General features: G+C 32.1%; 1 protein-coding gene across 1 annotated transcript; it reads left to right on the top strand.

Annotated features, from left to right (window-relative positions):
- Positions 1-8707: 8707 nt before the first annotated feature.
- LOC111883617 (uncharacterized) lies at positions 8708-11578 on the top strand. Its single transcript, XM_023879942.3, has 7 exons — positions 8708-9222; positions 9401-9541; positions 9627-9992; positions 10443-10685; positions 10757-10849; positions 10942-11142; positions 11217-11578. The coding sequence occupies exons 1-7, from the start codon at positions 8914-8916 to the stop codon at positions 11427-11429; spliced, it is 1566 nt and encodes a 521-aa protein (XP_023735710.1). The 5' UTR covers positions 8708-8913; the 3' UTR covers positions 11430-11578.
- Positions 11579-15518: the final 3940 nt, after the last annotated feature.

The following is a 15518-nucleotide window of genomic DNA, read 5'->3' as shown; positions in this document are numbered from 1 at the left end:
TGTGGCAGAAAGGCGTAATCGAACCTTATTGGATATTGTTCGCTCTATGATGAGTCGTGCTTCACTATCAATCTCTTTTTGGGGGTATGCCTTAGAGACTGCCGCCTATATCCTTAACTGAGTCCCTACTAAGAAGGTTGCCAAAACACCTCACGAGATGTGGACAGGGAAAGCTCCCTCGTTAGCACATATCAAGGTTTGGGGTTGCGAGGTTTTCGTAAGACGAGATACTCACGACAAGCTCGAACCTCGAAGTGAGCGATGTATTTTCATCGGCTACTCGCAGAAATCCTTTGGATATCTCTTCTATAGACCGAAGGACAATGTAGTCTTTGTTGTGAGGAGAGGAGTTTTCCGAGAGCGAGAACTCATAGGCCAAGGAGACAGTGGGAGGCAAATCGAGCTTGAAAAAATTCAAGAGTCGATAGATGAAGGAACCTCTACCGTTGGCACTCAACCCGAGGAGGAAACTCTGGTTGAACCGATTGACGAGTCCTTACCTCTTAGACGTTCCGATAGAGTTAGAGTTCATCCCCAGTTTTATGGTTTTCATATTACTACCGAAGGGGACACGTAAATTAGTGATGGTACACTAATAAATCTTGATGAACCTAATAGCTATAAGGAATCCATGGCAGGCCCGGAGTCTGCAAAATGGAAAGAGGCAATGGATAGCGAGATCCAATCCATGTATGATAACCAAGTTTGGAATTTGGTTGATAATGTGCCCGGACGTAAGATCGTTGGGTGCAAATGGATCTTCAAGAAGAAGACCGACGTGGATGGAAACATACACACGTATAAGGTGCAATTTGTTGCGAAGGGCTTTACTCAAACTCCCGGAGTTGACTATGATGAGACCTTATCACCGGTTGCGAAGATAAAATCTACTAGCGTGATGCTAGCAATTGCTGCATTTCATGATTATGAGATTTGGAAAATGGATGTCAAGACCGCTTTCCTTAACGGAAAGTTGGTTGAGGATGTTTACATGGCTCAGCCAGAGGGGTTTGTGGATCCGAAGCATCCAAATAGAATGTGTAAGCTTGAGAAGTCCATTTATGGACTTAAGCAAGCGTCTTGCAGATGGAATCTTTGCTTCGATGAGAAAGTCAAAGAGTTTGGATTTGTACGAAGCAAAGATGAATCATGTGTATATGTCAAAGCCAGTGGGAGTATAGTTAGCTTCCTCGTTCTATATGTCGAAGACATATTACTCATAGGAAACGACATCCCGACTCTGCAGGAAGTTAAGTCCTGGCTCGGGAAGTGCTTCGTTATGAAGGACCTCGGAGAGGCTTCTTACATTTTGGGAATAAGGATAGTAAGAGAAAGAAGTAAGAGACTATTTGGACTTAGTCAGAACACTTACTTAGAGAAGGTACTAAAATGTTTTAGTATGGAAAACAAAGAAGGGAGGATTACCAATACAAAGTAATGCCAAGATGAGTAAGACTCAATGTCCGAGTACCGAAGCTAAAATAGCAGAAATGAGCCGAGTACCATACGCTTCCGCAGTTGGCTCAATCATGTATGCTATGACTTGTACTCGCCCTGATGTAGCCTTCGCTTTTGAGCATGGTTAGTAGATATCAAGGGAATCCTGGCAGAGCCCATTGGATTGCGGTGAAGAATATCCTTAAGTACCTTCGGAGGACAAAGGAATGGTTCTTAGTCCTCGGAGGGAGTGATGACTTGAAGGTGCGAGGGTATAGTGACGCCAGTTTTTAGACCGACAGGGACAACTACCGTTCGCAGTCGGGCTGGGTCTTTACCCTGAATAGAGGAGCAGTGACATGGAAGAGTTCCAAGCAGGAAACCGTAGCTGATTCAACGTGCGAATCAGAGTACATTGCAGCGAGCGAAGCGTCGAAGGAGGCAATATGGCTGAAGAACTTCATCGGTGATCTTGGAGTTGTACCTGCCATAAAGGAGCCCATGGAGATTTTCTGTGATACTGAAGGAGCGGTTTCCTTGACCAAGGAACCGAGGGATCATGGTAGATCACGACATATCGACAGAAAATATCACTTTATTAGACATCGTGTAGAAGAAGGACAACTCGTAGTGAAGAGGATATCATCAGAAGATAACCCAGCAAATCCACTTACGAAGGGACTGAGTAGGGTCAAGCACTTGCAGCATGCTAGGAGTATTGGGCTGAAGGATGATATTAGCATAGATTAGATAGTATTAGAAACGTATAATAGATAAATTTAATTAACATTTGATGATTAAATAAATGAGTTTTATTTATGAGTAATGTTACTATCTTATGTTAATTGTTTAACTATTGTTTCACTTTGCATGTTTTGACTTCCAGAATAATTGAGTTTATTAAGAATAATCGAATTATTCAAGTTGTCCACAATCGTTCATATGTTGGAAGTAGATATGAATGAAGATTGTCATGAATTGGTATGTGGATTGTCTAAATGGTGTTAGACATAGCAAAGTGTTGTTGCAACGTTCATAAGTGCTTATGAACTAGTTTTGAGCATTGGAACAAACCCGCGCTTGCTGGAATCACCTTATGGAATATGATATAAAAGGGTGATCGCAAGACGATAATATCATATAGTCTTAAAACCTAGATATATGGTTTGTTATTTGTTAATTGATTGTACATTGATAATGCGAAAACGCATCAATAACTCGGTGTTATAAAACGCATTGTTGTGTATAGTTGGTTAATGAATAAGTAAATGCATATAAGTCGAAGTTTATCTATAACTTTTATCCTAAGAAGGTAAAAGCGATATCTCGGCCGCTTGATGATTTGATTTGACTTATGTGCCGGGCCCGGTCAGAACTGAATTGATGTGTTCGATTAAGTTCTATGTCAAATAAATCAGAGATCGAGAAACCTAAATGCTTGACTAATCATTCCATAGAATTGTCAGCATGATATCCAACAGAGGACTGTACGATCCCTTATCTAAAGGACAAGATTGATTAGATCAGAGTTTGAAAGCGTCTTTGAGAGCTACGATTGCAAATCGAATTGTACTTGTGCATATAGTTACTAGACTTATCCAAGTGGGAGACTGTTGGAATAGTGTCTAAGGCTGCAACTATATTAGGCAAGTACTTGACCCGGTTGTGCATGGTCCTTTTGGGTTGTCTTCACCATAGCAACTTGATAGGATGATTTATTAAGAGAGAACAAATATTATTAATATATTATGAGAATAATATAAAGAATAATAATATTGTTATTTGATTAATATAAGTCATAAATTAATTGGTATTAATTTGGTGACTTAAAGAGATTAATTAAATAAGAGGGTATAAACTGTCAATTGTTTGATAGTTAAACTTTAGACTGTAAATCCATATTGGATAGATGGTGGACGGATTCTAGAAGCTAGGGATAGCTTCAAATCGTCCAAGTCTATCTAAGGAATGGATTTGGATTGCTTTAAGAGAAGATTATCCAATTAGGGTTTAAGCTGTAACCCTTAAGGAGTCTACAAGTATAAATAGACCCTATGGCAAAGGGAAATCGGAACTTGATCTAAAGTAGAGAACTCCTGGCCGAATTCCCTCCCCTCTCCTCTCTCCCAAATCATCCTCCTTGCTATTTGGTGTTTGTAAGCCATTAGAGGAGTGACAATTGTGACTCTAGAGCTCCAAGACAACAAGATCAAACAAGAGATTCAAAGGTATGATTCTAGATCTGATTTAGTATTGTTCTTATACCTAATTAGTCATTAGAAGTCTTGGATTCAAAGCATGTTTAATTAGAAAGCCTAGATCCAAGCATTAGGGTTTTGCATGCACACATAGGAAAGTTCTTATGGCTAAAACCCATCAAGTATGTCATCAATGAAAATGATTACAAAATTATCAAGGAATGGGCAGCAGACTCGATTCATGAGGTCCATAAATGATGCAAGAGCATTTGTCAGACTGAAAGGCATAAAAACGAATTCGTAATGGCCATATCGGGTTCGAAAAGCAGTTTTAGGGATATCTTCTTCCCGAACTCGCAGCTGATGATAACCGGACCTTAGATCTATTTTAGAAAAATAATTGGCTCCTCGAAGTTGGTCAAATAGATCATCAATCCGAGGGAGTGGATATCGATTTTTGATAGTGAGTTCTTTCAACTCCCGATAGTTGATGTACATTCTGAAGGATTTGTCCTTCTTCTTGACAAACAAGACCGAAGCTCCCCAGGGTGAGAAACTCGGCCTGATGAATCCTTTGTTCAGAAGTTCGCTTAATTGACTGGATAACTCCTGCATTTCAGCGGGAGCTAATCTGTATGGTGATTTGGAAATTGATGTGGCTCCCGCTATTAGGTCAATTCAAAATTCGACCTGTCTTTCTGGGGGTATTCCCGGAAGGACTTCAGGAAATACATCCAGAAAGTCGAATGCCACTGGGATATCTTTGATGTTTATTTCCTCTTTTGTTTTATCCACAACGTGGGCGACGAAGGCATAATTTTTATTGTGCAGGCATTTTTGTGCCTTGATGCACGAGATAAGACGGAGATTTGCGCCAGGTTTATCACCATAGATTATTAGGGTCTTGTGGTTGGGGAGGTGAAGGCGAACGACCTTCTCGTGGCACATAATATCAGTATGGTGGGGGCTTAACCAATCCATGCCGATTATCACATCAAAACTCCTAATATTTACTGGCATCAAATCTATTTGAAATGAATGGTTGTTTAATGTTAATGTGCACCCTACGTAAACGTCTTTGGTTGTTTTGGTTTTCCCATTGGCCATCTCCAACGTGAAGGCTTCGCTTAACTTCTGGGGTTGTTGGTTTAGTATGTGTTTGAATTTATAACTCACAAAACTCCGCTCATCCCCAGAGGGTTCCACTGAGACACATTGATTGGTAGGTCTTATTGAGTTGAGCCTCGAGTGGCTAACGAGCTGTGTGTGGTATTTTGGGGAACTCGCTAAGCCTTGTGCTTACCGTCTTATGTGTTATGTGTTTCAGGTACTTCTCAGGATCACGAGAAGGTGTCGGCTTGATTGTACACACGTCCGAGATTTGAGTTATGTTTGAGGGGATCCTGGATTGTTATACATTCAGTTTTTGGGATATGTGTTGGATGATTTGATACTGTAAAAATTTTGAAAATGTTTGAATTGAGAAAATGTGTTTTCTTTGAAATTAAAAAAAAAATTGGTTGGAAAATGTACATTGTTACACGGAGGAGAGACAAGTGGAGCCATAGTTTTCGTTTTCGTTTTCCTTTTTTTATGTTCGATGTTCTGTTCTAGGGATAAGGAGAGGAACAAACATGTTTTCTTTTTTCTTTAAACAATATTTTTAATTTTAAATTTAAAATAGTGTTAGTATGGTAAATAGATTGAAACTATATTAAAATGGAAAATAGTTTTTTAAATCATAGTAATTAATATATAGTGAATAAATCAAATTGATGTGAATTTAGAAATAATATATATTTGTAATGATATATATATATATATATATATATATATATATATATATATATATATATATATATATAGAGAGAGAGAGAGAGAGAGAGAGAGAGAAGATCAAATAAGAAGGAAATCTTTGGTAGGAAGGTATATATATATATATATATATATATATATATATATATATATATATATATATATACCTTTCTACCAAAGATTTCCTTCTTATTTGATCTTCTCTCTCTCCCTCTCTCTCTCTCTATATATATATATATATATATATATATATATATATATATATATATATATATATATATATATATATAACATAGGAAACTTGAATGAAACAAAAAAGACATACTTTTGTTGCTTGGTATAGTAAACAATAAGATGACTTTAATGTCTTATTACATAGGTAGTATAACATAAAAAAGATTGGAAAAATCTTATGTATTGATCTCATAATTGATTTAGCTTTTATATTTTTTTATTCAATTAAGTCTCAAAAACTGATAATCGTATTCAATTTAGCCATTTGACCCAGTCAACAGGTAATCCAACTTTCAAAAATTACATTTTTTGCCCTAATTTTAAATTTATATATATATATATATATATATATATATATATATATATATATATATATATATATATATATATATATATATATATATATATATATATATATATATATATATATAACATAGGAAACTTGAATGAAACAAAAAAGACATACTTTTGTTGCTTGGTATAGTAAACAATAAGATGACTTTAATGTCTTATTACATAGGTAGTATAACATAAAAAAGATTGGAAAAATCTTATGTATTGATCTCATAATTGATTTAGCTTTTATATTATTTTATTCAATTAAGTCTCAAAAACTGATAATCGTATTCAATTTAGCCATTTGACCCAGTCAACAGGTAATCCAACTTTCAAAAATTACATTTTTTGCCCTAATTTTAAATTTTATTACAAATTTGGTCCAAAATTTACCCTTTTGGCCCAAGTTTTAGAATTATGTTATGAATTCATCCTAAATTTAGTTTTTTTACAACTTTTTTCTCAAAAGAAAATTCGAATATATTTTTCTTTATAAAATCATATTTATACAAAAAAACATATTTTCCCATAAAAAATCTTATATTTTCTATATAAAACTTTTATTTATTTATTTTTTTTTTTGTATACGAAATACCTATTTATAAAATTAGGTATTTATTAAGTACATAAATAGACATATTTAACAATTTCATTTGACATAATAAATTATATTTTACATTTTCATTTATAAATATTTTGATAGCTATATAAATGATTATATTTTGTAATTTACGTGGAACTAATAGAATATGTAATTAAAGCCGGTTTAATAAAAATAACATAACATATAGTCAAAAGAGATCCTATTTTCAGGCGATGATCCAAACTAAAAGGGAGTATAATATTAAACTTAAAGATATCCTATGTTGATTCTTTTTTTATATATTTTAGTTTTATCTCTTTTTTGTAATTGATTTTTCGTTGTGTTATGACTTAATTTGATTTTGTTATAATGAATTCTAAAATAATTAAAAAGAAAAATAATCAAGGCTAATATAATATGGATGAAAAAGTCTCAAAGGAGACAAAAACACAACAATCATTTAACATGGATTCAATCGTCTTGATTATTTTTCTGTCTGCTGAATTTAGAGATATACTTATTTTATGATATGGAAGTGATTAAAAGCAATTATTTCATTTTAAGTGTTTTTTTATTTGCGTTTTAAAAGATAAAAGGTTTGTAGATATTTCCAAAGAAGGTTTGAATAAAATATTTACTATTAAAATAAATTGTATTTAAATAAACTAATTTTCTTAACTTAAAATAGTTTTTTTCTTAATTATTTTTTCTCAATGGTTATCTGTAATTAATATAAAAAACTAAATTGCAAACTCAAAAGAATTTTCATATATAAATAGATTCAATCAATTGATTTAAATTGTTTTCAGAAAAAATTGCTACAATGCTATGTATGAGAAAATTCTTGAAATCATCTACACCACAAATAAATACCTAATTTTATAAATAGGTATTTCTTATATAAAAAAAATTTTAAAAAAGGTTTTATATAGAAAATATAAGATTTTTTATGAGAAAATATGTATTTTTTGTATAAATATGATATTATAAAGAAAAAACATATTCGAAATTTTTTTTTTTGAAAAAAAAGTTGTAAAAAAACTAAATTTATGATGAATTCATAACATAATTCTAAAACTTGGGTCAAAAGGGTAAATTTTAGAACAAATTTGTAATAAAATTTAAAATCTGGACTAAAAGTGTAAAGTTTGGACCAAATTTGTAATAAATTTTGAAATCTGGGCCAACTTGTAATTTTTAAAAGTTGGATAACCTGTTGACCGATAAAATGACTAAATTGAATACGATTACCGGTTTTTGGGAACTTAATTGAATAAAAAATATAGGTAATAAATCAATTATAAATCCAATATGTAACGGTTTTATTACAGTTTTCCCTAAAAAGATTGAATGAAACCACATACATATTTTTGTTGCTGGGTATAATAAGCAATATGACTGTTAATTTAATTTACTTTTCTAGTTTTATTTTTTATATATATTATCTGTTTTGATGTTTTATCTTATAGATACATAGTTATAATGTTAGATGTATTTGTTTTTATCATTTGTTTTATTATTTTAGATATAATGCTAAATTTTTATTTAAAAGAAACAAGTTTTTTTTATCTTATGATCATGATGATAATTGATAACCCACAACAAAACAATAAACAACAAACACCTTCATAAAAATATATGGAAAAACCGACCCGATATATAATTTTTTTACCCAACTTTATAACCAATTTTTTTTATCATTTTATTTAAGTAGGATGTATGAGTTTGATTTTTAAATTTGTCAATGGTAAGTTTGAATTCTAGATTGGTCATTGTTTAGTAACATACATGAAGCCATGAAGAGTAGGGTGATGTGGAGATGATTTGTTTTCTTTTTATAGTATTTATTAATTAATTAATTAATTAAATTTTAAATCAATATAGATGTAATATCGTCAGGTGAATGAATATAAAGGAATCCGAATTTGTCTACACGACATCCCCACTTAAACCGATAATCTGTTTGAGTTTATATAGTTCCTCCCAATTGTTTAATTGTTATATTTACAAAAATTAAAAAGTTTAATTTAATACGATTTAACATTCATGAATAAATAACGAAAAAAAGCCAAAACTTCATATAACCAATTTTGTCGTTAATCCTTACTATAATGGAGCCAAAAAAACTATAATCCTCCAGGCTAACTTGCGCTTCTTTCCATCTAAAGCTTGAGTTATCCCCAACTTCAACACAACATTCATCCTTCCAATCAAACAAAAGATCAGTCCCAACAAATTCAATGGATCGAAGTCACAAGTAACACCCCACCAAGCCAAGATAATCTTTCCAATTGCCCAAGTTCATCAACGATGTTGCCACGGATAATACTGTTATGCATTCTAGGGTTAGTGTTAGGGTTTTCTCTAAAGTTTGGTGATGCTCTGAAGTTGCCTTTTAGGGTCAACGATGTCTTACCTGTTCTACCACGTCAAGTTTCATGGCCTGTTATGAACACTTTCGGCAGTGCCGTCGATTTGTTGCCATCGTTCGTCGGAACGATTTCCCCACATAACGGGTCAATTGGGTGGAAAGGTGCTTGTTTCTATGGCAATGACGCTCGTATGGACTTCACTCATGGCGATGATCGTGGTTTGGGTGGCGGTGTTATCTATCTCAAGGTTCGTATGGACATCCTTATATTACATGTTCGATAAATTGGTCGATATCTCTATGATTCCTCAATTGGTAGTGAAGATATAGAGTATAATTGTTTCTTTTGATCAATCGATCAGCTAATTCACTAGTCGATATCTGTTGACTTATTGATAATGCTTGCTTTCGTTTTTCATTCTACAGACATCAGATGCACACAGTTGGACATGTATGGATCTCTATGTTTTTGCAACACCTTACAGAATTACATGGGACTACTACTTCACAGCTCGTGAGCATACATTGACATTTGAATCGTGGGAAGAACCTGCTGAATTGGAATATGTAAGCTCATGTCCATTTCATTATCGTGATTTATTTAATAACAATGTGATTGAATATACTATTATCTTGCATTCTTGTTTCTTAGGTAAAACAACATGGAATCTCAGTGTTTCTAATGCCTGCGGGAATGCTAGGGACTTTTGTTTCTTTAGTTGATGTTTTGCCTCTGTTTTCCAACACGGGTTTTGGCCAAAATGCCAATCTTGCATTCTTGAAGAGTCACATGGGTGCATCTTTTGAGAAGAGGTCTCAGCCATGGAAGACAGTTATCAATCCGGTTGATGTCCATTCTGGTGATTTTTTAGCTGTTTCAAAGATTCGTGGAAGATGGGGTGGCTTTGAAACATTGGAGAAGTGGGTCACCGGCTCGTTTGCTGGTCATACAGCAGTTTGTTTGAAGGATGAATTTGGTAATCTTTGGGTTGGGGAATCAGGACACGAGAATGAAAAGGTATGGTGCTCTTCATCTTGAATCTTGAATCTTTAATCTTGAATCTTTAATCTTGAATGATGAATGATGAATATTGAATCTTGAATCTTGAATCTTTAATCTTGAATCTTGAATCGTGAATCTTGAATCTTTGATCTTTAATCTTGAATCTTGCATCTTGAATGATGAATCTTGAATGATGAATCTTGAATCTTGAATCTTGAATGATGAATGATGAATATTGAATCTTGAATTTTGAATCTTTAATCTTGAATCTTGCATCTTGAATGATGAATCTTGAATGATGAATCTTGAATCTTGAATCTTGAATGATGAATGATGAATATTGAATCTTGAATTTTGAATCTTTAATCTTGAATCTTGAATCTTGAATGATAAATCTTGAATCTTGAATGATGAATCTTGAATTTTGAATCTTGAATGATGAATCTTGAATCTTGAATCTTGTAGGGTGAGGAAATTATTGTGACGATTCCTTGGGATGAATGGTGGAATTTGGCACTAAAGGACGATTCTAACCCTCAAATAGCTTTATTACCATTACATCCTGATATTCGTGCAAAATGGAACAATAGTGCAGCATGGGAATATGCTCAAAGCATGTCTGGGAAGCCATACGGTTATCACAACATGATTTTCAGTTGGATTGATACTATTGGTGACAACTATCCACCACCTCTTGATGCTCACTTGGTATGTGTTTCTTATCTTTATGATTGTATACAAAAGACATGAATGCCCCTCTCATATGTATCTGGTTTCAGGTGATTTCTGTCATGTCTATGTGGACTAGAATGCAGCCTGCATATGCTGCAAATATGTGGAATGAAGCCCTAAATATACGTCTTGGAACAGAGGTAAAAAGAAAAGAAGCAAATCTTGAGGTTCATTTTCTCTTTTAGATGACATATATGCAAATAATGTTAAAAGTTTTTGAAACATTTAACAGGATTTGGATTTGTATGGAATTCTTGAAGAGATAGAAAAACGAGGCATGTCCTTTGATGAGTTGTTAACAATCCCAGAAAATGATGAATGGGTATACAGTGATGGGAAATCAACAACTTGTGTTGCATTCATTTTACAAATGTATAAAGCAGCTGGAGTTTTCGGATCTGTTTCTGATTCTATTCAAGTCACCGAATTCACTGTATGAACCCTAACTCATTCTCTCATAATCTAATTTTTCATTCATGTTATTGCAATAAAAACTATTTTTTACAGATTCGTGATGCGTATATGCTCAAAATCTTTGAGAGCAACAACACACGGCTACCAAAGTGGTGCAACAATGGTGATGATCACCTTCCGTTTTGCCAAATTCTTGGTGAGTATAGAATGGAACTCCCTTTATACAACACGTTACAACCGTATGCCAAAATGAATGAAAACTGCCCTTCTCTTCCTCCATTGTACAATAGGCCTTCTCTTTGTTAGAATCTAGAATTGTGTATATTGTTCATAGTACTTTCGTTGATGTTTTCGTGTGTTTTAGTTTGAAATTAAAAAAAAATAAAAAATAAAGTAGTCGAACTTGTTCAAATAGTTAAAAGTTTGTCATACATATTGGTGTTGCTTAGTGAGTATTTGCTATGTTTTAGTTTGAAAAATCTATTAGATTATAACGATGTCATCCGAGTACAAAATATGCTACGGTTTATATTTTCATAAGTATAATGTCCTAATAAGAAAAAGAAACTGAAAGTATACTGCTATAATTGGAGGGGGGGGGGATCACACGATCGGCTGTCTGTTCCATGACAAATACGATGGATCTCCGAGGCGTCGTGGGCGGAAGACGTATAGAAGTATGAAGTTTATTGCCATAAATAAACATAAACCACCAACCGAAATATACGCGATCCCTAGAAAATCATTTTTGCCACCAATCCATGTAGTTGTTGAAAGGACAAGCTTTTTTCTTCCGCCGAATCTATACGTGTTGTAGTTATTCTCAACTTCGGCAGTGATCGTCTCGTGTGCGTCTAAATCAGTGTTTATTTTCCCGTACAGCTTTCGAAACTTGGGTAACGCTGCGGTTCGCATCCAAACTATAAGATCTTCTTGCTTGCTCAACTGAAACAAAACGAATGTGAATGTTACTCTATGAGTTTGTACATGTAGTTTCGTGATACTCTGCGAAAATGATAGTTTTTCTATCAATCTCTATTGAGTTGACACGTTAATCAATATACACAACAGTCTGCTCGGTAGCTTATAATATAAAGCCTAGTGCATACTACGAGACAAATCAACATTGGAATTGGAACACTTTTTATAATGCGGCTTGCGAGGCTTGAACTTTTGAATATTTCTACAAACATACAACCCCGTCCTGAGAGAATCATGTATATTGGGTGCTAGGTTTGAACCCTAGAACATTTCTACAATTATACCATCTTAGAATCATAGGTACTACACTTTAGAGAAAGTTTAGTGCAACTCAAAATTTTACTTACGGGTATGCTATCGTCGAGCTTTGCGCCACCGATCAAGGGTCCATTTTGGAAATTTTTCGGATACACATCCGACCCAAACTTGGCTTCCATGTCACTTTTCCACGCAATGCCCTTCTTATCAATGTCTATCGCTTTGCCTCGAGACGATAATTTATAAGTGTCATTAAACAAACTCCAAGCAATAAGTCCACAGGGAACAATCGGTTTATTATCGACCGTGTGATCTATCGGGAAACAATTTTGCGTGTCGTCTTCGGCCTGTGGGTCCCGCAACTGTTTATCACTTTTGCTTTTCACGAATCTGAAAACTAGCTAAACAAATGAAGTAATCGAACATAAGGAAACAAAATCTGAAAAATAGTTGACGTACCGACGATGATTCTGATAAAAGTTCTCTAGCTGATAATATACGAAGATTGGCGCAACCATCTTTTTTGGTACTCTTATAGTCCGTGTGCACGTTTTCTTTTCATTAGGGTTTTGAATATATGACTCGGCTTTTTGAGTATAGGCATCGGGGATACACGCTTCATCATAACGGTCAATGATTTCCACCACACTGTCGGATGCTGCAAGGGCTAAAAGCCCGGTCGGTATGAAAAGTGCACCGATTATTATGAACGTTGTGATCACCCATCCCGGGGTTAAGATTGGTTTCCATGCGGGAAGTTCTTGTTGTGAGAATTTTGAATATTTAGGTTTTTTTGAGTTTTTGTTTTTCTGATCCATTTTTTTGAGTTTTTGATGAAGATCCTAATCTATTCTACGATTGTTAAGCTATGAATCTTGAAATGATCCTATTTGGGATGAGAGAAATGTATGAGGGTGATTTGATTAACCTTCTTTTAGGATAAAATCGTCTTAACAATTTGTCTAAATTTCTTACCGTGGACAGGAAATTTAGGAGATGTGAGAATCAATGTTGAATCAAAGTCGGTTGAGTCAAATCCACATATTTTAGAACGATATATGTATGTATATGGACGTGTTTATGTTAAAATAAATAAGCAAATTCATTGGATGATTGAAAGAAATATTATATTTAATTTGTTTAGAACGTAGATTGCTGAAACTAGAAATAAAATAATAATAATAATGTAGATGTGACAAACACATCCTTAAATACTCTAGATAAATAATCGAATTTTGATTGATTCATATGTCATAACACCTTCGGATGATTTATTTTATTTTTGTTAAAACAAAAAATATATACATACCAACATAATATCATAATATGGATTATGAAATACACTAGACACTAGTCAGAAATATCAAAGCCCGTATAGTCTTCAAAACTTTACAATCAAACTAAACTTTTGTCACATAATTGTATATTGAACAAAAAGTCAATAAGTAGAAGTGCAAATTACATAAATTGCATCATATTTTCATGTTTTTATCCAAAAAGTCATCGTTAGTATTTTTATATTAAAGATGTTAATTTGGGTTAGTTATATAAAAGACCATATAATTTGACGTTTTTTATGGTTTAAAAATAATTTTGATTTGCTTTTTACGGTTTAGTTAACCATAACATATGAAGTTATACTATGAATCCTAAACTCTAAATCCTATGAAACTTTAAAAAACAAGCATGATTATTTGATTGGCACTGCCATTCCGAAGTCCTTATTCGTAACCCCAATTAATTGACGATGTTTGATTTAAATTTCTAATAGTGACATTTTGAGAAGGTTATGTTGAAATATTATTCTAATTTTAGATAATAATAGTTGAGCTTTTTTGTTTTAAAATATATTTACTTATAATTTAGTAATGGTTATTTGATTACTCTTTAACTACTTAACCAGTCCATTTTAAAACCCAAAAACTTTGGAAGTTACGAAATGTTAAAAAGAACTAAACCTGAGCCAAAAACAAAACCAACCTAAAACTTAATTTAATTGTTTTACAACCATATTATTTTGATAATGAAGACGAACTCATCCTTGTCCTAAAGATTCCAATAACTAAATCTTTTTTAGGAGAAGTTCTAACATTCAAAAATAAAAAAAAAAATAAAAATAAAAAATAAAAAGAATAAAGATAAATATATTCATTAACTAGAAACCTCAACAAAAATATGTAAAAAGTTGTAATAATATAACTGGCAGGGGCGGACCTGCCCCCACAACAAAAAAAAAATTTAAAAGTAGGTATTTTTAAAATATATATATATATATATATATATATATATATATATATATATATATATATATATATATATATATATATATATATATATATATATATATATATATATATATATATATATATATATATATATATATATATTTTAACCTTTTAAAATAATATATTTTTACCTTCAAATTTTTATTGCCCCATAAAAGAAATTAAAATATTTTTTGCCCCTCTTTGAAAAAATTCTGGGTCCACCGTTTGTTTATTTATATCAAATGAGAAAATCAGTAATATGTGGGCTTTAAATGTAACATATAATGTTAATGGATTAAAAAGTCTGGATATTAATTGGTTTGTAATACTGATTAAAAGAAATAGAAAATGATATATTCAGTCAGTTGTTTGTTTTAATTGAAAGAAATATATATATATATATATATATATATATATATATATATATATATATATATATATATATATATATATATATATATATATATATATATATATATATATATAAATGCATATTACGAGCTTCTTTTTTTCCTTCCACAATCGATAAAGAAGGCCATACTAATCATGACTTGTTTAATGACCAATAATATATATATATATATATATATATATATATATATATATATATATATATATATATATATATATATATATATATATATATATATATATATATATATATATATATATATATATATATATATATATATATATATATATATATATAGAGGTTCAGGTTTATTTGAGACCATTCTAATTTTGTGAGACCGTGAAACCAAATCTAAAAATAATTTTAAAATGCAAAATAAATGGAAAAATCCAAAAATTCTTTTTTTAAATGTTATTTTCGGAACTTGAATTAACTAAAAAAATATTAAAAAAATATAAAAAAAATAAAAAAAAAATA

This window comes from Lactuca sativa, chromosome 8, assembly GCF_002870075.4.
Source record: "Lactuca sativa cultivar Salinas chromosome 8, Lsat_Salinas_v11, whole genome shotgun sequence".
In the NCBI taxonomy this organism is placed as follows: domain Eukaryota; kingdom Viridiplantae; phylum Streptophyta; class Magnoliopsida; order Asterales; family Asteraceae; genus Lactuca; species Lactuca sativa.
This window is presented reverse-complemented; position numbering and strand designations above follow the sequence as displayed.